Source organism: Oncorhynchus keta, chromosome 1 (genome assembly GCF_023373465.1).
Source record: "Oncorhynchus keta strain PuntledgeMale-10-30-2019 chromosome 1, Oket_V2, whole genome shotgun sequence".
Lineage (NCBI taxonomy): Eukaryota > Metazoa > Chordata > Actinopteri > Salmoniformes > Salmonidae > Oncorhynchus > Oncorhynchus keta.
Window position 1 is genome coordinate 36,528,628 of NC_068421.1, and position 24,165 is coordinate 36,552,792.

The window sequence follows — 24,165 nt, forward strand, 5'->3', positions numbered from 1 at the left end:
AAACAGGAGAGAGAGGGAGAGGTTAGGATAAACAGGGGAGGGAGAGAGAGGTTAGGATAAACAGGGGAGGGAGGGAGAGGTTAGGATGAACAAGAGAGAGAGGGAGAGGTTAGGATAAACAGGAGAGAGAGGGAGAGCTTAGGATAAACAGGAGAGAGAGGGAGAGCTTAGGATAAACAGGAGAGAGAGGGAGAGGTTAGGATAAACAGGAGAGAGAGGGAGAGGTTAGGATAAACAGGAGAGAGAGGGAGAGCTTAAGATAAACAGGAGAGAGAAGGAGAGGTTAGGATAAACAGAGGAGAGAGGGAGAGGTTAGGATAAACAGGAGAGAGAGGGAGAGGTTAGGATAAACAGGGGAGAGAGGGAGAGGTTATGATAAACAGGGGAGGGAGGGAGAGGTTATGATAAACAGGAGAGAGAGGGAGAGGTTAGGATAAACAGGAGAGAGAGGGAGAGGTTAGGATAAACAGGGGAGAGAGGGAGAGAGGGAGAGGTTTGGATAAACAGGAGAGAGAGGGAGAGGTTATGATAAACAGGAGAGAGAGGGAGAGGTTAGGATAAACAGGGGAGAGAGGGAGAGGTTATGATAAACAGGAGAGAGAGGGAGAGGTTAGGATAAACAGGAGAGAGAGGGAGAGGTTATGATAAACAGGAGAGGGAGGGAGAGGTTAGGATAAACAGGAGAGAGAGGGAGAGGTTAGGATAAACAGGAGAGAGAGGGTGAGGTTAGGATAAACAGGGGAGAGAGGGAGAGAGGGAGAGGTTAGGATAAACAGGAGAGAGAGGGAGAGGTTAGGATAAACAGGAGAGAGAGGGAGAGGTTAGGATAAACAGGGGAGAGAGGGAGAGGTTAGGATAAACAGGAGAGAGAGGGAGAGGTTAGGATAAACAGGAGAGAGAGGGAGAGGTTAGGATAAACAGGAGAGAGAGGGAGAGGTTATGATAAACAGGGGAGGGAGGGAGAGGTTAGGATAAACAGGAGAGAGAGGGAGAGGTTAGGATAAACAGGAGAGAGAGGGAGAGGTTAGGATAAACAGGAGAGAGAGGGAGAGGTTAGGATAAACAGGAGAGAGAGGGAGAGGTTAGGATAAACAGGAGAGAGAGGGAGAGGTTAGGATAAACAGGAGAGAGAGGGAGAGGTTAGGATAAACAGGAGAGAGAGGGAGAGGTTAGGATAAACAGGGGAGGGAGGGAGAGGTTAGGATAAACAGGGAGAGAGGGAGAGGTTAGGATAAACAGGAGAGAGAGGGAGAGGTTAGGATAAACAGGAGAGAGAGGGAGAGGTTAGGATAAACAGGGGAGAGAGGGAGAGGTTATGATAAACAGGGGAGGGAGGGAGAGGTTAGGATAAACAGGAGAGAGAAGGAGAGGTTAGGATAAACAGGGGAGAGAGGGAGAGGTTAGGATAAACAGGAGAGAGAGGGAGAGGTTAGGATAAACAGGGGAGAGAGGGAGAGGTTATGATAAACAGGGGAGAGAGGGAGAGGTTAGGATAAACAGGAGAGAGAGGGAGAGGTTAGGATAAACAGGGAGAGAGAGGGAGAGGTTAGGATAAACAGGGGAGAGAGGGAGAGGTTAGGATAAACAGGGGAGGGAGGGAGAGGTTAGGATAAACAGGAGAGAGAGGGAGAGGTTAGGATAAACAGGGGAGAGAGGGAGAGGTTAGGATAAACAGGAGAGAGAGGGAGAGGTTAGGATAAACAGGAGAGAGAGGGAGAGGTTAGGATAAACAGGGGAGAGAGGGAGAGGTTATGATAAACAGGGGAGGGAGGGAGAGGTTAGGATAAACAGGAGAGAGAGGGAGAGGTTAGGATAAACAGGGGAGAGAGGGAGAGAGGGAGAGGTTAGGATAAACAGGAGAGAGAGGGAGAGAGGAGAGGTTAGGATAAACAGGGAGAGAGGGAGAGGTTATGATAAACAGGGGGAGAGAGAGAGAGGTTAGGATAAACAGGAGAGAGAAGGAGAGTTTAGGATAAACAGGAGAGAGAGGGAGAGGTTAGGATAAACAGGGGAGAGAGGGAGAGGTTATGATAAACAGGGGAGGGAGAGGTTAGGATAAACAGGAGAGAGAAGGAGAGGTTAGGATAAACAGGAGAGAGAGGGAGAGGTTAGGATAAACAGGAGAGAGAGGGAGAGGTTAGGATAAACAGGAGAGAGAGGGAGAGGTTAGGATAAACAGGAGAGGGAGGGAGAGGTTAGGATAAACAGGAGAGAGAGGGAGAGGTTAGGATAAACAGGGGAGAGAGGGAGAGAGGGAGAGGTTAGGATAAACAGGAGAGAGAGGGAGAGGTTAGGATAAACAGGAGAGAGAAGGAGAGGTTAGGATAAACAGGGGAGAGAGGGAGAGGTTAGGATAAACAGGGGAGAGAGGGAGAGGTTATGATAAACAGGGAGAGGAGAGGTTAGGATAAACAGGAGAGAGAGGAGAGGTTAGGATAAACAGGAGAGAGGGAGAGGTTAGGATAAACAGGAGAGAGAGGGAGAGGTTAGGATAAACAGGAGAGAGAGGGAGAGGTTAGGATAAACAGGGGAGAGAGGGAGAGGTTAGGATAAACAGGAGAGAGAAGGAGAGGTTAGGATAAACAGGAGAGAGAGGGAGAGGTTAGGATAAACAGGAGAGAGAGGGAGAGGTTAGGATAAACAGGAGAGAGAGGGAGAGGTTAGGATAAACAGGAGAGAGGGAGAGGTTAGGATAAACAGGAGAGAGAGGGAGAGGTTAGGATAAACAGGAGAGAGAGGGAGAGGTTAGGATAAACAGGAGAGAGAGGGAGAGGTTAGGATAAACAGGAGAGAGAGGGAGAGGTTAGGATAAACAGGAGAGAGAGGGAGAGGTTAGGATAAACAGGAGGAGAGAGAGGTTAGGATAAACAGGAGAGAGAGGGAGAGGTTAGGATAAACAGGAGAGAGAGGGAGAGGTTAGGATAAACAGGAGAGAGAGGGAGAGGTTAGGATAAACAGGAGAGGGAGGGAGAGGTTAGGATAAACAGGAGAGAGAGGGAGAGGTTAGGATAAACAGGAGAGAGAGGGAGAGGTTAGGATAAACAGGAGAGAGAGGGAGAGGTTAGGATAAACAGGAGAGAGAGGGAGAGGTTAGGATAAACAGGAGAGAGAGGGAGAGGTTAGGATAAACAGGAGAGAGAGGGAGAGGTTAGGATAAACAGGAGAGAGAGGGAGAGGTTAGGATAAACAGGAGAGAGGGAGAGGTTAGGATGAACAGGGGAGGGAGAGAGAGGTTAGGATAAACAGGAGAGAGAGGGAGAGGTTAGGATAAACAGGAGAGAGAGGGAGAGGTTAGGATAAACAGGAGAGAGAGGGAGAGGTTAGGATAAACAGGGGAGAGAGGGAGAGGTTAGGATAAACAGGAGAGAGAGGGAGAGGTTAGGATAAACAGGAGAGATGAAGAGGTTAGGATAAACAGGAGAGAGAGGGAGAGGTTAGGATAAACAGGGGAGAGAAGGAGAGGTTAGGATAAACAGGGGAGAGAGGGAGAGGTTAGGATAAACAGGAGAGAGAGGGAGAGGTTAGGATAAACAGGAGAGAGAGGGAGAGGTTAGGATAAACAGGAGAGAGAGGGAGAGGTTAGGATAAACAGGAGAGAGAGGGAGAGGTTAGGATAAACAGGAGAGGGAGGGAGAGGTTAGGATAAACAGGAGAGAGAGGGAGAGGTTAGGATAAACAGGAGAGAGAGGGAGAGGTTAGGATAAACAGGAGAGAGAAGGAGAGGTTAGGATAAACAGGAGAGAGAGGGAGAGGTTAGGATAAACAGGAGAGAGGGAGATGTTAGGATAAACAGGAGAGAGAGGGAGAGGTTAGGATAAACAGGAGAGAGAGGGAGAGGTTAGGATAAACAGGAGAGAGAAGGAGAGGTTAGGATAAACAGGGGAGAGAGGAAGAGATTAGGATAAACAGGGGAGAGAGGAAGAGGTTAGGATAAACAGGGGAGAGAGGAAGAAGTTAGGATAAGTAGGGGAGAGATGAAGAGGTTAGGAAAACAGGGGAGAGAGGAAGAGAGGGAAAGGGAGATTTGGAGCACACAGGGGAGAGAGGGAGAGCACTATGTAAACACACACACACACAAACACGTATATATACACACACAGAGACACGCACTCACACACAAGAAGGTACCAGTACTCTTACTTAATAGCAGTCTCCTCGGGCACCTCTAGAGAGAGAGTCAGAGTTCCAGAGGTCAGCTCACACAGCTCAGGACTCACACAATGCAGTCCCTCTGTCACCTGCAACAGGAACACACACACACACACACACACACACACACACACATGCACGGACACACAGAGACACATACACAATCACAGAAACACACACACACACACATACAAACATACACATGAAAATACACACAAGAGGCTAAATGTCATTCTTTTATAGGACAAATAAAGAAGTTATGTGAACTCTGAACCTAGCTAGCTGATCAGCTGGCCTGTTGTGACTAATAGAGTACATGTAGCATTCATCTCTGACCTGTTCTTTCTCCCACTGCACCACCAAGAGTCTCTGTCCAGCCTTAGGCTGCCACGGCTGTAGCGTGGGAGGGGCCTGCGTTGTAGTGGACACCATGGTTGGCTGGGAGGGCTGAGGGGCGGTTGTGGGCATGGCGGGTGTGGCAGGGTCCCAATTGGAGACAGGCAGCAGGTCCACGGTGGCTTGCTCACACTTCTCCCCCTTGTACCCCTCGCTGCACTCGCAGGTGTAAGCCTCGCCCTCACCACTGCGGCTACAGTTGCCATGGAAACAGGGGCTGCTGGCACAGGGGTCTGTGAAAAACTGACAACACAAAGAGGAGAGGGAAAATGACTGAACATTTCAGACTCAATATTTGTTGTACATAAACCTCTGTATATTATGGATGCATCACAAATGACCACTTTTCCTCCATAGTCCTTTTGTCCAGAGCTCCTTACTGTCCACTAACTACACCCTTTACAACCACTACATCTGGTTAAAAAAAGTAGTACACTACATGGGGAATAGGGTGTCATTTGAAACAGCCTGTATCCTCACTATTCTGTAACGGCCAACACCATTGGCTCAGAGGATTCTCCCTTTGTCCATTATTAACACCTGGATGTTTATTACAACTTTTCCTGCTCAGGCTGCAAAACCAACAGTAGCAGAAAGTGTTATACTGCAGTTCTATATTTATATAATGTAATAATAATAATAATAATAATGGACTCAGTCTAAACTAGTTCACAAGGGGCGGAACTATCAGCCTAAACTCTCAAATCTCACTTTCTTCTATTTGTATTTATTATGGGTTGGTAGTAGCTGCCAAGGTAGCAGCTACTCTTCCATTCTAAAACATTACAATACATTCACAGATTTCACAACACACTGTGTGCCCTCAGGCCCCTACTCCACCACAACCACATATCTACAGTACTGAATCCATGTGTATGTGTGTGTATAGTGCATATGGGGCGGCAGGGTAGCCTAGTGGCTATAGTGTTGGGCTAGTGTGTGTGTGTGTGTGTGTGTGTGTGTGTGTGTGTGTGTGTGTGTGTGTGTGTGTGTGTGTGTGTATAGTGCATATGGGGCGGCAGGGTAGCCTAGTGGTTAGAGTGTTGGCCTAATATATGTGTGTGTGTGTGTCTGTGTGTGTGTGTGTGTGTGTGTGTGTGTGTGTGTGTGTGTGTGTGTGTGTGTGTGTGTGTGTGTGTGTGTGTGTGTGTGTGTGTGTGTGTGTGTGTGTGTGTATGTTGCTTCACAGTCCCTGCTGTTTCTTAAATCAAATTTGACTGGTCCCATAGACTGTTCTGGACTTGGGGACTGTCAAGAGACCTCTTGTGGGGTATGAATGGGTGTCCGAGCTGTGTGCCAGTAGTTTCGACTGATAGCTCGGTGCATTCAACATGTCAATACCTCTCATAAATAAAAGTAATGATGAAGTCTCCTCCACTTTGAGCCAGGAGAGATTGACATGCATATTATTAATATTAGCTCTCTGTGTACATCCAAGGGCCAGCCATGCTGCCCTGTTCTGAGCCAATTGCAATTTTCCTAAGTCCATTGTGGCACCTGACCACACGACTGAACAGTAGTCAAGGTGTGACAAAACTAGTGCCTGTGGAACCTGTCTTGTTGATAGTGTTGTTAAAAAGGCAGAGCAGCGCTTTATTATGGACAGACTTCTCTCCATCTTAGCTACTAATGTATCAACATGTTTTGACCATGACAGTTTACAATCCAGGGTAATTCCAAGCAGTTTAGCCATCTCAACTTGCTCAATTTCCACATGATTTATTACAAGATTTAGTTGAGGTGTAGGTTTTAGTGAGTGTTTTGTCCCAAATAAAATGCTTTTAGTTTTAGAAATATTTAGGGCTAACTTATTCCTTGCCACCCACTCTAAAACTAACTGCCAGTCATTTCAGTCGCTGTAGTAGCTGACGTGTATATTGTTGGGTCATCCTGTCTTCTTTGCTTTTCACCATCTCTACTTGCTAAAGCCTGTTGCCAATATGTCCACTTCTCACATTCTAGCTTTGTTGTTGTATGTAAAGGCCACAACAAAAGACACATTAATGCAGTCACAAACAAATACTCAATCACCGGAGGCTCCAGGTTCCTCACGTACACACATGACTTGACTGGACCAGGACAGCCTCTCTTTCATGCTGCTTTATTTATTCCATTAATAATTCACCATATTTGGAGAGAGAATAAAAAAGGTCTGAAGAGATAAAAAAAAAAAGCTCTGACAAAAGCATTTGAAGGTGAGAGAAGCTGAAGCTAAGCCATGTTGACTCCAGTCCAGGACACGTTGGTCATATTCATTAGCAGGGGTGGTGGAGTAACAGATTACACCAAAAAATAAAAACGATACCTGTAATCTGTTACGTTACCAGCAAACATTATTGTAATCAGATTAAGATACTTTTGAAAAGACAGATGACTTTTACATTCAGAAAGATGGTTGCGAGAGAAAAAAAAAATCCTTGACACTTCTGTTTTCTCAATGACATTCGAATCAGAATTGAAGGAAGGCGCACGTTTTTAAGTTTGTTCCACCTGAGCGAGTCTGACCACAAATCAGAGACCACGATGACGAAACAGCAAACGTGTTTGATGGATCGCGGGAAAAGGCTGCTGTAGGCTACAGTCCAAGCAATGTCTGCCAAAAGTACCTGCTGTCGGTATCCAAAGAGGATCCAACTTGTAATAAAAGCTTGGAGGTAAGGATGACAGCAGTGGTGTAGTCTACGGCGATACGGATATCACTTACAGTTTTCTTCAATTGCTAGCAAGCATCGGTCAACACTGAAGCCACTTCTTCAAAACTCTTCACACGGTCTGCATTACCAACATGCATCTTGGCCAAACAGTTCATCTCACCTCCAAAACTCACTCAAACCACCAAAACACTTCATGTCTCAAAATAAGCTTGTTCGACCAGAACACTGTTAACAATTCTCACTCAGAAAGCATACATTGTCACTCATACCACACTGATCTAAAAAACACTAACATGGAGCATTACATAAATGAGGAACTCTTCTCTTTGAAGTTTGAATGATTTCACATAAATCAGTATTTCTTTACAGAATAAGAATAACACCTTTTGACTTTGACTGTACTAAAGTATATGTAACAAGAATGAATCAGAAATGTGCTTCAATAGCCTTTCTATTTTCTATATCTTCGCATATAGTAATTTAATTGTGAAAAATAGAAAGTAGAACGAATTCCAGAAACTCCAGGGCTGCAATAATAATTACATAAAAACATGTATACTCATCATTACAGTACAGTACTGTGAGGGTTCTAGTTCTCATCAACATGTATAGTATAATAATCATTACTGTACAGTACTGTGAGGGTTCTAGTTCTCATCAACATGTATAGTATAATAATCATTACTGTACAGTACTGTGAGGGTTCTAGTTCTCATCAACATGTATAGTATAATAATCATTACTGTACAGTACTGTGAGGGTTCTAGTTCTCATCAACATGTATAGTATAATCATCATTACTGTACAGTACTGTGAGGGTTCTAGTTCTCATCAACATGTATAGTATAATCATCATTACTGTACAGTACTGTGAGGGTTCTAGTTCTCATCAACATGTATAGTATAATCATCATTACTGTACAGTACTGTGAGGGTTCTAGTTCTCATCAACATGTATAGTATAATCATCATTAGTGTACAGTACTGTGAGGGTTCTAGTTCTCATCAACATGTATAGTATAATCATCATTACTGTACAGTACTGTGAGGGTTCTAGTTCTCATCAACATGTATAGTATAATCATCATTACTGTACAGTACTGTGAGGGTTCTAGTTCTCATCAACATGTATAGTATAATCACCATTAGTGTACAGTACTGTGAGGGTTCTAGTTCTCATCAACATGTATAGTATAATCATCATTACTGTACAGTACTGTGAGGGTTCTAGTTCTCATCAACATGTATAGTATAATCATCATTAGTGTACAGTACTGTGAGGGTTCTAGTTCTCATCAACATGTATAGTATAATCATCATTAGTGTACAGTACTGTGAGGGTTCTAGTTCTCATCAACATGTAGAGTATAATCACTCATACTGTACAGTACTGTGAGGGTTCTAGTTCTCATCAACATGTATAGTATAATCATCATTAGTGTACAGTACTGTGAGGGTTCTAGTTCTCATCAACATGTATAGTATAATCATCATTACAGTACAGTACTGTGAGGGTTCTAGTTCTCATCAACATGTAGAGTATAATCACTCATACTGTACAGTACTGTGAGGGTTCTAGTTCTCATCAACATGTATAGTCTAATCACCATTAGTGTACAGTACTGTGAGGGTTCTAGTTCTCATCAACATGTATAGTATAATCATCATTACTGTACAGTACTGTGAGGGTTCTAGTTCTCACCAACATGTATAGTATAATCATCATTAGTGTACAGTACTGTGAGGGTTCTAGTTCTCATCAACATGTATAGTATAATCATCATTAGTGTACAGTACTGTGAGGGTTCTAGTTCTCATCAACATGTAGAGTATAATCACTCATACTGTACAGTACTGTGAGGGTTCTAGTTCTCATCAACATGTATAGTATAATCACCATTAGGGTACAGTACTGTGAGGGTTCTAGTTCTCATCAACATGTATAGTATAATCACCATTAGGGTACAGTACTGTGAGGGTTCTAGTTCTCATCAACATGTATAGTATAATCACCATTAGTGTACAGTACTGTGAGGGTTCTAGTTCTCATCAACATGTATAGTATAATCACCATTAGTGTACAGTACTGTTAGGGTTCTAGTTCTCATCAACATGTATAGTATAATCATCATTAGTGTACAGTACTGTGAGGGTTCTAGTTCTCATCAACATGTATAGTATAATCACTCATTACTGTACAGTACTGTGAGGGTTCTAGTTCTCATCAACATGTAGAGTATAATCACTCATACTGTACAGTACTGTGAGGGTTCTAGTTCTCATCAACATGTATAGTATAATCATCATTAGTGTACAGTACTGTGAGGGTTCTAGTTCTCATCAACATGTATGTATAGTATAATCATCATTACTGTACAGTACTGTGAGGGTTCTAGTTCTCATCAACATGTATAGTATAATCACTCATACTGTACAGTACTGTGAGGGTTCTAGTTCTCATCAACATGTGTAGTATAATCATCATTAGTGTACAGTACTGTGAGGGTTCTAGTTCTCATCAACATGTATAGTATAATCACCATTAGGGTACAGTACTGTGAGGGTTCTAGTTCTCATCAACATGTATAGTATAATCACCATTAGGGTACAGTACTGTGAGGGTTCTAGTTCTCATCAACATGTATAGTATAATCACCATTAGGGTACAGTACTGTGAGGGTTCTAGTTCTCATCAACATGTATAGTATAATCACCATTAGTGTACAGTACTGTGAGGGTTCTAGTTCTCATCAACATGTATAGTATAATCATCATTAGTGTACAGTACTGTGAGGGTTCTAGTTCTCATCAACATGTATAGTATAATCACTCATACTGTACAGTACTGTGAGAATTCTAGTTCTCATCAACATGTAGAGTATAATCACTCATACTGTACAGTACTGTGAGGGTTCTAGTTCTCATCAACATGTGTAGTATAATCATCATTAGTGTACAGTACTGTGAGGGTTCTAGTTCTCATCAACATGTATAGTATAATCATCATTACTGTACAGTACTGTGAGGGTTCTAGTTCTCATCAACATGTATAGTATAATCACTCATACTGTACAGTACTGTGAGGGTTCTAGTTCTCATCAACATGTCTAGTATAATCACTCATACTGTACAGTACTGTGAGGGTTCTAGTTCTCATCAACATGTATAGTATAATCACCATTAGGGTACAGTATTGTGAGGGTTCTAGTTCTCATCAACATGTATAGTATAATCACCATTAGTGTACAGTATTGTGAGGGTTCTAGTTCTCATCAACATGTATAGTATAATCACTCACACTGTACAGTACTGTGAGGGTTCTAGTTCTCATCAACATGTATAGTATAATCACTCACATGTATAGTATAACACTGTACAGTACTGTGAGGGTTCTAGTTCTCATCAACATGTATAGTATAATCACTCATACTGTACAGTACTGTGAGGGTTCTAGTTCTCATCAACATGTAGAGTATAATCACTCATACTGTCCAGTACTGTGAGAATTCTAGTTCTCATCAACATGTAGAGTATAATCACTCATACTGTACAGTACTGTGAGGGTTCTAGTTCTCATCAACATGTATAGTATAATCACCATTAGGGTACAGTACTGTGAGGGTTCTAGTTCTCATCAACATGTATAGTATAATCACTCATACTGTACAGTACTGTGAGGGTTCTAGTTCTCATCAACATGTGTAGTATAATCATCATTAGTGTACAGTACTGTGAAGGTTCTAGTTCTCATCAACATGTATAGTATAATCACTCATACTGTACAGTACTGTGAGGGTTCTGTTCTCATCAACATGTATAGTATAATCATCATTACTGTACAGTACTGTGAGGGTTCTACTTCTCATCAACATGTATAGTATAATCATCATTACAGGACAGTACTGTGAGGGTTCTAGTTCTCATCAACATGTATAGTATAATCACCATTAGGGTACAGTACTGTGAGGGTTCTAGTTCTCATCAACATGTAGAGTATAATCACTCATACTGTACAGTACTGTAAGGATTCTAGTTCTCATCACCATGTAGAGTATAATCACTCATACTGTACAGTACTGTGAGGGTTCTAGTTCTCATCAACATGTGTAGTATAATCATAATTACTGTACAGTACTGTGAGGGTTCTAGTTCTCATCAACATGTATAGTATAATCATCATTACTGTACAGTACTGTGAGGGTTCTAGTTCTCATCAACATGTATAGTATAATCATCATTACAGTACAGTACTGTGAGGGTTCGAGTTCTCATCAACATGTATAGTATAATCATCATTACTGTACAGTACTGTGAGGGTTCTAGTTCTCATCAACATGTACAGTATAATCACTCATACTGTACAGTACTGTGAGGGTTCAAGTTCTCATCAACATGTATAGTATAATCACTCATACTGTACAGTACTGTGAGGGTTCTAGTTCTCATCAACATGTAGAGTATAATCACTCATACTGTACAGTACTGTGAGGGTTCTAGTTCTCATCAACATGTATAGTATAATCATCATTACAGTACAGTACTGTGAGGGTTCTAGTTCTCATCAACATGTAGAGTATAATCACTCATACTGCCCAGTACTGTGAGGGTTCTAGTTCTCATCAACATGTATAGTATAATCATCATTAGTGTACAGTACTGTGAGGGTTCAAGTTCTCATCAACATGTATAGTATAATCATCATTACTGTACAGTACTGTGAGGGTTCTAGTTCTCATCAACATGTAGAGTATAATCACTCATACTGTACAGTACTGTGAGGGTTCTAGTTCTCATCAACATGTATAGTATAATCATCATTAGTGTACAGTACTGTGAGGTACAGTACTGTGAAGGTTCTAGTTCTCATCAACATGTATAGTATAATCACTCATACTGTACAGTACTGTGAAGGTTCTAGTTCTCATCAACATGTATAGTATAATCACTCATACTGTCCAGTACTGTGAGGGTTCTAGTTCTCATCAACATGTATAGTATAATCATCATTAGTGCACAGTACTGTGAGGGTTCTAGTTCTCATCAACATGTATAGTATAATCATCATTAGTGTACAGTACTGTGAGGGTTCTAGTTCTCATCAACATGTGTAGTATAATCATCATTACTGTACAGTACTGTGAGGGTTCTAGTTCTCATCAACATGCAGAGTTCATCTCAGCCTATGCCTCCCTCCAGTCCCTCGAGGGTTCTGGCACTCATCAACATGGATACAGATAACACTGCTACTCCTACTGCTCTCTCCTCGTCCGCCCACGTGTTCTCGCACACCCCGAGAGCTTCTGGTCAGCGGGGTGGTGGCACCGGGATCCTCATCTCTCCCAAGTGGTCATTCTCTCTTTCTCCCCTTACCCATCTGTCTATCGCCTCCCTTGAATTCCATGCTGTCACAGTTACCAGCCCTTTCAACTTAACATCCTTATCATTTATCGCCCTCCAGGTTCCCTCGGAGAGTTCATCAATGAGCTTGATGCCTTGATAAGCTCCTTTCCTGAGGATCACTCACCTCTCACAGTTCTGGGCGACTTTAACCTCCCCACGTCTACCTTTGACTCATTCCTCTCTCCCTCCTTCTTTCCACTCCTCTCCTCTTTTGACCTCACCCTCTCACCTTCCCCCTACTCACAAGGCAGGCAATACGCTCGACCTCATCTTTACTAGATGCTGTTCTTCCACTCAACCCCATTGCAACTCCCCTCCAAGTCTCCGACCACTACCTTGTATCCTAGTTCTCCTCTGCTCTCATCCAACACTTCCCACACTGCCCCTACTCGGATGGTATCGCGCCGTCCCAACCTTCGCTCATCTCCCCCGCTACTCTCTCCTCTTCCATCCTATCATCTCTTCCCTCTGCTCAAACCTTCTCCAACCTATCTCCTGATTCTGCCTCCTCAACCCTCCTCTCCTCCCTTTCTGCATCCTTTGACTCTCTATGTCCCCTATCCTCCAGGCCATCGGTCCCCTCCCGCTCCGTGGCTCGACGACTCATTGCGAGCTCACAGAACAGGGCTCCGGGCAGCCATCGGAAATGGAGTAAAATCGCCATTCCCTGCGGACCTGGCATCCTTTCACTCCCTCCTCTCTACATTTTCCTCCTCTGTCTCTGCTGCTAAAGCCACTTTCTAGGGTTCTAAATTCCAAGCATCTGCCTCTAACCCTAGGAAGCTCTTTGCCACCTTCTCCTCCCTCCTGAATCCTCCTCCCCCTCCCCCCTCCTCCCTCTCTGCAGATGACTTCATCAACCATTTTGAAAAGAAGGTCACGACATCCGATCCTCGTTTGCTAAGTCAAACGACACCGCTGGTTCTGCTCACACTGCCCTACCCTGTGCTCTGACCTCTTTCTCCCTCTCTCTCCAGATGAAATCTCGTACGTCTCGTGACGGCCGGTTCGCCCAACAACCTGTATGACCCTATCCTCCTCTCTTCTCCAGACCATTTCCGGAGGGTCCTCCCTTACCTCACATGCTCATCAACTCATCCCTGACAGTACTGGCTACGTCCCTTCCGTCCTCAAGAGATAGTATTGCACCCCTTCTGTAAAAACCTGTAGGGTCCCTCCGTTGTCATCAACACAGACCAGTATCCCTTCTTTCTTTTCTCTCCAAAACTCTTGAACGTGCTAGTCCTTGGGCAGCTCTACCGCTATCTCTCTCAGAATGACCTTCTTGATCCAAATCAGTCAGGTTTCAAGACTAGTCATTCAACTGAGACTGCTCTTCTCTGCATCACGGAGGTGCTCCGCACTGCTAAATCTAACTCTCTCCTCTGCTCTCATCCTTCTAGACCTATCGGCTGCCTTCGATACTGTGAACCATCAGATCATCCTCCTCTCCACCCTCTCCGAGTTGGGCATCTCCGGCGCGGCCCATAGATTGCGTCCTACCTGACAGGTCGCTCTGTACCAGGTGGCTGGCGAGAATCTGTCTCATCACCATGCGTATAATCACCACTGGTGTCCCCCAGGGCTCTGTTCTAGGCCCTCTCCTATTCTCGCTATACACCAAGTCACTTGGCTCTGTCATAACCTCACATGGTCTCTCCTATCATTGCTATGCAGACACACACAATTAATCTTCTCCTTTCCCCCTTCTGATGACCAGGTACTGTGAGGGCATCTCTGCATGTCTGGCAGACATATCAGTGTGGATGACGGATCACCACCTCAAGCTGAACCTCGGCAAGACGGAGCTGCTCTTCCTCCCGGGGAAGGACTGCCCGTTCCATGATCTCGCCATCACGTTCTGACAACTCCATTGTGTCCTCCTCCCAGAGCGCTAAGAACCTTGGCGTGATCCTGGACAACACCCTGTCGTTCTCAACTAACATCAAGGCGGTGGCCCGTTCCTGTAGGTTCATGCTCTACAACATCTAGTACGACCCTCTCACACAGGAACATGCGCAGGTCCTAATCCAGGCACTTGTCATCTCCCGTCTGATTACTGTACTGCTGTTGGCTGGGCTCCCTGCCTGTGCCATTAAACCCCTACAACTCATCCAATCAGCCCGTCTGGTGTTACCTTCCCAGGGTTCTAGTTCTCACAACATGTATAGTATAATCCTCCATTACTCTACTCCACTGGCTTCCAGTTCTCTCAATCCGCTACAAGACCATGGTGCTTGCCTACGGAGCTGTGAGGGGAACGGTTCACCTCAGTACCTCCAGGCTCTGATCAGGCCCTACACCCAAACAAGGGCACTGAGGGTTCGTTTCATCCACCTCTGGCCTACTGCATCCCTACCACTGAGGAAGTACAGTTCCCGCTCAGCCCAGTCAAAACTGTTCATCATTACTGTACTCTGGCCCCCAATGGTGGAACAAACATGTATAGTATAATCCTCACGACGCCAGGACAGCGTATCAATCACCACCTTCCGGAGACACCTGAAACCCCAGGGTTCTAGTTCTCTTTAAGGAATACCTAGGATAGGATAAGTAATCCTTCTCCCCCCTAAAAGATTTAGATGCACTATTGTAAAGTGGCTGTTCCACTGGATGTCATAAGGTAATGCACCAATTTGTAAGTCGCTCTGGATAAGAGCGTTCTAGTTCTCTAAATGACTTAAATGTAAATGTAAAATGTAGAGTATAATCACTCATACTGTACAGTACTGTGAGGGTTCTAGTTCTCATCAACATGTATAGTATAATCATCATTACTGTACAGTACTGTGAGGGTTCTAGTTCTCATCAACATGTATAGTATAATCACTCATACTGTACAGTACTGTGAGGGTTCTAGTTCTCATCAACATGTATAGTATAATCATCATTACTGTACAGTACTGTGAGAGTTCTTGTTCTCATCAACATGTACAGTATAATCATCATTACTGTATAGTACATTGAGGGTTCTTGTTCTCACTCTCCTGCATTTCATTCATTGAACAGTGCTGCACACATTGTGATGTTAGCTCCTCTCTGGCCTAGGACATCCACGGTTCCTCTCTGTCCAATCACATTTCTTTCCCTGCGGCGTGTTTTTGCCAGGTTGAATCCAGCTTCATCCTCAAAAATGAATGTACGTGCAGTTTGCCTGGCTTCCATCTCCATTACTCTCTAAAATACAGTAAATCCACAGTTTTACAGTACTTTACATTATGCATAGCTGTGTATGTACCTGTTTGGTTATTGAACAGACATATTGATACCGGAGTTCTTTCACACGTTCACCGTTTCTCTCAAAGGGTGCAGTGTACAACTGCTTCATCCTTATTTAATGTTTCTCTAGGAATCTGGTAACTGTCGTTGTTCTAACCGTATTCACATTCCCAAAAGTGATAATGTCTGCCAGCACTCTGTCCTGAATTTCCCGCAGTTTTACCAATTACCATGTCAACAATGGCAATTTCCTGCGCATCTGATAATATTCTGCTTCTCCCTCCAGTGGGAGGCAACCTTTGGATCCTACTGAAATACACAAAACAGTCAATATATTTCAAAATGTCAGTACATGTAAAAATGTGAACATACTGTATTGTACTGTATTATGTAGTTAAATTATCATTGAAGGATGCACATCTCACCTGTTGTTTTGCCAATTCGTACTATTGATACAACTGTTGAACGCTGCAGATTTGGTTGCACCCTTAAACCGGCCTCTCTCAAAGAGAGACCATGGTTTACAACAGGGTCAATAATTGTGGCCCTTATCTCATCAGAGACCACCGCTCTTGGTCTTCCTCTCCTTTGTCCTCCATGCGTTCTCCCTCTCCCTGCCACTCTTCTTTCCTCACCAACCTTTCTTCCTTGGTTCATGTTTCCAAACTAAATCATGCCGAAGTCGTCCTCTTTTGTCTGTTTGGTAACGAGACTAAAAACAGGACACTTGGGTTGGCTTTCAGATGAAATTGGAATGATTACATATTCTGCAGATATTTTCTATACGTTTCAATCTGGTTAAATGTATGAGAAAGGCCATAATGTACTATTCCAACCCAAGTGCAAGTTAGATTTTAGCAACTAGATGGCAGCAGTGTATGTGCACATTTTTTAACTGATCCAATGAACCATTGCATTTCTGTTCAAAATGTTGTATCAAGACTGGAACAGCCACTTTACAATAGTGCCAAATGTGAGAAGGCCTAATTTGTTTATTAATAACTTTTCATGTTCAAAAGTTTTGACTGGGCTGCGGGAACTCTCCTCAGTGGTAGGGAGGCGAGCAGGCCAGAGGTGGATGAAAACAATAACATGGTATTGTTTCACTGTAATAGCCTAAACTGTAAATTGGACAATGCAGTTATCTTAAATTATTGTTAATCTTTCTGCCAATATCACATATGTCTATGTAAATTTTCTTGTTACTTACAACCTCATGCTAATCGCATTAGCCTACGTTAGCTCAACCGTCCCGTGGTCGGGACACCGATCCCAAAGTATTTTAAGGGAAAAGTAATCTAAAAATAGTGTTATTACGTTACTGAGTTTGGGTTGTCCAAAAGTTAAGTTACTGATTACAATTTTGGACAGGTAACTAGCAACTGTAACAGATTACATTGACAAATTAACCTACCCAACCCTGTTCATTAGGCACCTAATGGAAAACAGACTGAAACAAGGAGAAACAAGGTTTCCGTGGCAAAAAGTTTTGTCACAGTGTGACCTTAATGAATACGACCCTTGCCTTTGTTTAGTGTGACAGACGGTTCTTACATGAGTCAATAATCTTGCTTCCCACCACATAATCTTAAAACCACCATATATCTGCCACCCCAGGCAGCCACACAGTTCAAATGTGTGTGTCACTCCGTTCCTATTAGCAAAGGAAAGAGTGTGTGTGAACAGCATGCTGATGATACTCATGTAGAATCCCCAAGTTTCTGTGTGTTTGTGTGTGTGTGTGTGTGTGTGTGTGTGTGTGTGTGTGTGTGTGTGTGTGTGTGTGTGTGTGTGTGTGTGTGTGTGTGTGTGTGTGTGTGTGTGTGTGTGTGTGTGTGTGTGTGTGTGTGTGTGTGTGTGTGTGTGTGTGTGTGTGTGTGTGTGTGTGAGCGTCATTAACAGCCCTGCTCTCCCTATGACTGACTCACAGCTCATTAGCACTAAACTCTCTCAAGTGTTTTCTCATGAGGCTCTATCAAACACACTTACAGCACTACAGAGGAAGAGCACAGTGGCCCAACAGCCCACTCCACAACCCCTCAGAGGGACTGCTGATCTGATCACACAGCTGTAGCACAGCCCACAGACCTAGCCACCGCATCCAAGACACACTAGGAAAACTGTCTCTCTGATGGCAAGCACCACACTCCCTCTAGATACAGTATGCAGGCTAACATTACTAAGGGCACCACACACAACACAGTATCAACATAGCATAGAAACGTGTCACAAAAACTGTTGCCTACGGAACCATCATATATCAAACACCAAACCTACTAGCATCAGTTTCTCTGGATGTATGAATGGTAAAGCTGTTGGTGCAATTGGCTCGCCTACTTCTCTTGATAAGCAACTACTGCCTATACAGGGACAGGGTTAACAGTGTGAAATATCACATCTAATAGCTCACAGAGGCACAGAACAATAACAACCAACATACGCAACAAGCACTGGAACTACAGTTGAAGTCGGAAGTTTACATACACCTTAGTGAAATACATTTAAACTCAGTTTTTCACAATTCCTGACATTTAATCCTAGTAAAAATTCACTGTCTTAGGTCAGTTAGGATCACCACTTTATTTTAAGAATGTGAAATGTCAGAATAATAGGAGCGAGAATGATTTATTTCAGCTTTTATTTCTTTCATCACATTCCCAGTAGGTCAGAAGTTTATATACACTCAATTAGTATTTGGTAGCATTACCTTTAAATAATTTAACTTGGGTCAAACGTTTCGGGTATCCTTCCACAAGCTTCCCACAATAAGTTGGGTGAATTTTGGCCCATTCCTCCTGACAGAGCTGATGTAACTGAGTCAAGTTTGTAGGCCTCCTTGCTCGCACACGCTTTTTCAGATCTGCCCACAAATATTCTATAGGATTGAGGTCAGGGTTTTGTGATGGCCACTCTAATACCTTGATTGTGTTGTACTTAAGCCATTTTGCCACAACTCTGGAAGTATGCTTGGGGTCATTGTCCATTTGGAAGACCCATTTGTGACCAAGCTTTAACTTCCTGACTGATGTCTTGATGTTGCTTCCATATATCCACATAATTGTCCTCCTCATGATGCCATCTGTTTTGTGAAGTACACCAGTCCCTCCTGCAGCAAAGCACCCCACAACATGTTGCTAGCAGCCCGTGCTTCAAGGTTGGGATGGTGGTCTTTGGCTTGCAAGCATCCCCCTTTTTCCTCCAAACATAACGATGGCCATTATGGCCAAACAGTTCTATTTTTGTTTCATCAGAACAGAGGACATTTCTCCAAAAAGTAAACATTTTGTCCCCATGTTCAGTTGCAAACCGTAGTCTGGCTTTTTTATGGCGGTTTTAGAGCAGTGGCTTCTTCCTTGCTGAGCGGCCTTTCAGGTTATATTGATATAGGACTCGTTTTACTGTGGATATAGATACCTTTGTACCTGTTTCCAGCATCTTCACAGGGTCCTTTGCTATTGTTCTGAGATTTGCACTTTTATACTTGCGTACTATTGTTTCAAGGTAGGCCTTGAAATACATCCACAGGTAGACCTCCAATTGACTCAAATTATGTCAATTAGCCTATCAGAAGCTTCTAAAGCCATGACATCATTTTCTGGAATTTTCCAAGCTGTTTAAAGGCACAGTCAACTTAGTGTATGTAAACTTCTGAATTATAAATGAAATAATCTGTATGTAAACAATAGTTTGAAAAAATGTCCTAACTGACTTGCCAAAGCTATAGTTTCTTAAAAAGAAATTTGTGGAGTGGTTGAAAAACGGGTTTTAATGACTGACAGCAGTTTTCAGTTCTTTCCACAGATTCTCGATTGGATTCAGGTCTGGACTTTGACTTGGCCATTCTAACACCTGGATATGTTTATTTTTTAACCATTCCATTGTAGATTTTGCTTTATGTTTTGGATCATTGTCTTGTTGGAAGACAAATCTCCGTCCCAGTCTCAGCTCTTTTGCAGACTCCATCAGGTATTCTTCCAGAATGGTCCTGTATTTGGCTCCATCCATCTTCCCATCAATTTTAACCATCTTCCCTGTCCCTGCTGAAGAAAAGCAGGCCCAAACCATGATGCTGCCACTATCATGTTTGACAGTGGGAATGGTGTGTTCAGGGTGATGAGCTGTGTTGCTTTTACACCAAACATAACGTTTTGCATTGTTGCCAAAAAGTTCAATTTTGGTTTCATCTAACCAGAGCACCTTCTTCCACATGTTTGGTGTGTCTCCCAGGTGGCTTGTGGCAAACTTTAAACAACACTTTTTATGAATATCTTTAAGAAATGGCTTTCTTCTTGCCACTCTTCCATATAGGCCAGATTTGTGCAATATACGACTGATTGTTGTCCTATGGACAGAGTCTCCCACCTCAGCTGTAGATCTCTGCAGTTCATCCAGAGTGATCATGGGCCTCTTGGCTGCATCTCTGATCAGTCTTCTCCTTGTATGAGCTGAAAGTTTAGAGGGACGGACAGGTCTTGGTAGATTTGCAGTGGTCTGATACTCCTTCCATTTCAATATTATCGCTTGTACAGTGCTCCTTGGGATGTTTAAAGCTTGGGAAATCTTTTTGTATCCAAATCCGGCTTTAAACTTCTTCACAACAGTATCTCGGACCTGCCTGGTGTGTTCCTTGTTCTTCATGATGCTCTTTGCGCTTTTAACGGAGACTATCACAGTGCAGGTGCATTTATACGGAGACTTGATTACACACAGGTGGATTATATTTATCATCATTAGTCATTTAGGTCAACATTGGATCATTCAGAGATCCTCACTGAACTTCTGGAGAGAGTTTGCTGCACTGAAAGTAAAAGGGCTGAATAATTTTGCACGCCCAATTTTTCCGTTTTTGATTTGTTAAAAAAGTTTGAAATATCCAATAAATGTCGTTCCACTTCATGATTGTGTCCCACTTGTTGTTGATTCTTCACAAAAAAATACAGTTTTATATCTTTATGTTTGAAGCCTGAAATGTGGCAAAAGGTCGCAAAGTTCAAGGGGGCCGAATACTTTCGCAAGGCACTGTAGACTATTGTGTTATTGACTTGTTAATTGTTTACTCCATGTGTAACTCTGTGTTGTCTGCTCACACTGCTATGCTTTATCTTGGCCAGGTCGCAGTTGCAAATGAGAACTTGTTCTCAACTTGCCTACCTGGTTAAATAAAGGTGAAATACATTTTTTTTTAATAAATAAAAAAACCTAAGTGTATGTTAACTTCCGACATCAACTGTACATGGGCCACGAACAACAAAGATCTAAAGATATTGTGGAGCAAAAATGTATTGCTTCACAAGTAGAAATGATCAACTTGCTCATTGAAGCGAATAAGGATCAATACTATTGAAAGAAGATAGTGCTCCATTAAGCAACTGGCATCATCAATTTGAGGTGGTGGAAGAAGTGGGATGAGATACTGGCCATTCTCCAGCCCCTCACACACATACACACACACACAATTTATAATGGCATTGCTCCGGAGTAGAAGCGACAGAGCTGTCTCCAAGCAGAACTACCACGGCAAACAGAATGAGCACGCTCACTCTTACTGGGTGATTTATTCATGCAGTAAAACATACTGAATTATAGATGGCATAGAGATAAATGAAAGTGAACGTGTGTAGGGTATAACGGTAATAAAGTTTTAATGTACAATATATGGAGTCAGGATTGGTCTAATTTGATAATCAAATAAAATGTTATTTGTCACATGCGCTGATTACGACCAGTGTAGACTTTACAGTGAAATGCTTACTTACAAGCCCCTAACCAACAATGCAGTTTTAGGAAAAATAAGTGTTAACTAAAAAATAGATAAGTAAAAAAATACAAAATAAAAGTTACAAGTAATTAGAGAGCAGCAGTAAGATAACAATAGCGAGGCTACATCAGCGGGTACCGGTTCAGAGTCAATGTGCGGGGGCACTGGTTAGTCGAAGTAATTGAGGTAATATGTAGGTAGAGTTAAAGTGACTATGCATAGATAATAAACAGAGAGTAGCAGCAGCGTAAAAGTGGGGTCTGGGTAGCCCTTTGATTAGCTGTTCAGGAGTCTTATGGCTTGGGGGTGAAAGCTGTCAAAAAGTATTTTCGACCTAGACTTGGCACTGCGGCACTGCTTGCCGTGCGTTAGCAGTGAGAACAGTCCATGACTGGGGTGGCTGGAGTCTTTGACAATTTTTAGGACCTTCCTCTGATACCACCTGGTATAGAAGTCCTGGATGGCAGGAAGCTTGATCCCAGTGATATACTGGATCGTACGCACTACCTTCTGTAGTGCCTTGTGGTTAGAGGCTGACCAGTTGCCATACCAGGCAGTGATGCAACCAGTCAGGATGCTCTCGATGGTGCAACTGTAGTCCACAATCATCTCCTTTATCTTGGTCACGTTGAGGGAGAGGTTGTTGTCCTGGCACCACACGGCCAGGTCTCTGACCTCCCTATAGGCTGTCTCATCGCTGCCTGTGATCAGGCCTACCACTGTAAGGGCAGTGTGGAGTGCAATAGATATTGCATCATCTCTGGATCTGTTGGGGCGGTATATAAAGACATAAAATTGCACAATTGGTTAGGGGATCGTAAAACGGCAGCCATCTCCTCTGGCACCATTATAGCAAGACCTGGAGGAACTCTCAGTTAGTCCTGGTGCTACAACACCTGGCCAAGTTTATTCAGGTCTGAGACTAGCACCACACGGGGCCACCACATTGGACAGAGGTGTAACAGTGGGCCTGGAGCATGGCCAGTGAGATCAGCAGGCCTGTAAAGGTTGATAATTGGGCCTGGCCCATTTATCCAGTTTATCAGCCTGTCAATGTTTATGGCTGAGTCATATGTGACGTGGGTGAGGCTGCAGGGGCAGCCGGCGGGGGCGGTTTAGTGGCAAACTAGTTCACCACACTAAGGAAGATGGAAGATGTTTAGGAAGATGTAAGGCAAGCCTATGCCTTAGTGACAAATATGAAAACATACTTGCAAGCACGCAAACACAACTCAATGCCCCAACCATAGGCTTGTAAAGTTCTGGCAATACTGGAAGAATATTTTTTTCAAACAAAGAGCATTCTGTCTTGAACATGATTATTATCTGATAATCTGTGAAGCCAATATGGTCGTTCAACATGATGTCTGAAATGATTTTGAAACCATTTTATAACGACATATCCGTGTTGCCATAGCTACAGTAGCTACGTAACTTGAAAGAAATTAGCCTTGGTGCAAAAACCATTGTGTGTGTGTGTGTGTGTGTGTGTGTGTGTGTGTGTGTGTGTGTGTGTGTGTGTGTGTGTGTGTGTGTGTGTGTGTGTACATGAGACAGAGCGAGCAAGAGACAGACAGAGAAAGACAGACAGACAGACAGATAGATAGACATAGATAGATACAGACAGATAGACAGATAGACAGAGATAGGGACAGACAGATAGACAGATACAGACAGAGACAGATGCAGAGACAGATAGACAGACAGAGACAGAGAGACAGACAGAGACAGATAGAGAGACAGACAGAGACAGATAGACAGAGAGAGAGAGTGCACAGTAAAGTAGTAAGAGTACACACACGTATCCTAGACAGAGAGAGAGAGCACAGTAAAGTAGTAAGAGTACACACACGTATCCCAGACAGAGAGAGAGAGCACAGTAAAGTAGTAAGAGTACACACACGTATCCTAGACAGAGAGAGAGAGCACAGTAAGAGTACACACACGTATCCCAGACAGAGAGAGAGCACAGTAAAGTAGTAAGAGACAGATCCTAGACAGAGAGAGAGAGTGCACAGTAAAGTAGTAAGAGTACACACACGTATCCTAGACAGAGAGAGAGAGCACAGTAAAGTAGTAAGAGTACACACACGTATCCCAGACAGAGAGAGAGAGCACAGTAAAGTAGTAAGAGTACACACACGTATCCTAGACAGAGAGAGAGAGCACAGTAAAGTAGTAAGAGTACACACACGTATCCCAGACAGAGAGAGAGCACATTAAAGTAGTAAGAGTACACACACGTATCCTAGACAGAGAGAGAGCACAGTAAAGTAGTAAGAGTACACACACGTATCCTAGACAGAGAGAGAGAGCACAGTGAAGTAGTAAGAGTACACACACGTATCCTAGACAGAGAGAGAGCACAGTAAAGTAGTAAGAGTACACACACGTATCCTAGACAGAGAGAGAGAGCACAGTAAAGTAGTAAGAGTACACACACGTATCCGAGGGTCGTTTTCCACAAAGAACGACAACCCTTGATAGACAGCCAGCTCCATCACGTCACACTGAAATTACTCTTCAAATCCCAGACAAATTGTCTGATCTCTGAGGCACCGCTAATAGATGTTTTTCCTGAATGTCTCC

The 24,165-nt window shown here is 43.2% G+C and overlaps 1 protein-coding gene across 1 annotated transcript in view; it reads right to left on the reverse strand.

Annotated features, from left to right (window-relative positions):
- The window catches only part of LOC118383166 (delta and Notch-like epidermal growth factor-related receptor), an 80,935-nt gene that overhangs the window by 31,762 nt on the left and 25,008 nt on the right, over positions 1-24,165 (reverse strand). The window contains exons 2-3 of the mRNA XM_035769793.2: positions 4,486-4,788; positions 4,141-4,238 (exon numbers count right to left, since the gene is read on the reverse strand). Coding sequence (XP_035625686.2) covers positions 4,141-4,238; positions 4,486-4,788 — 401 coding nt within the window. The remainder of the gene's footprint in view (positions 1-4,140; positions 4,239-4,485; positions 4,789-24,165) is intronic.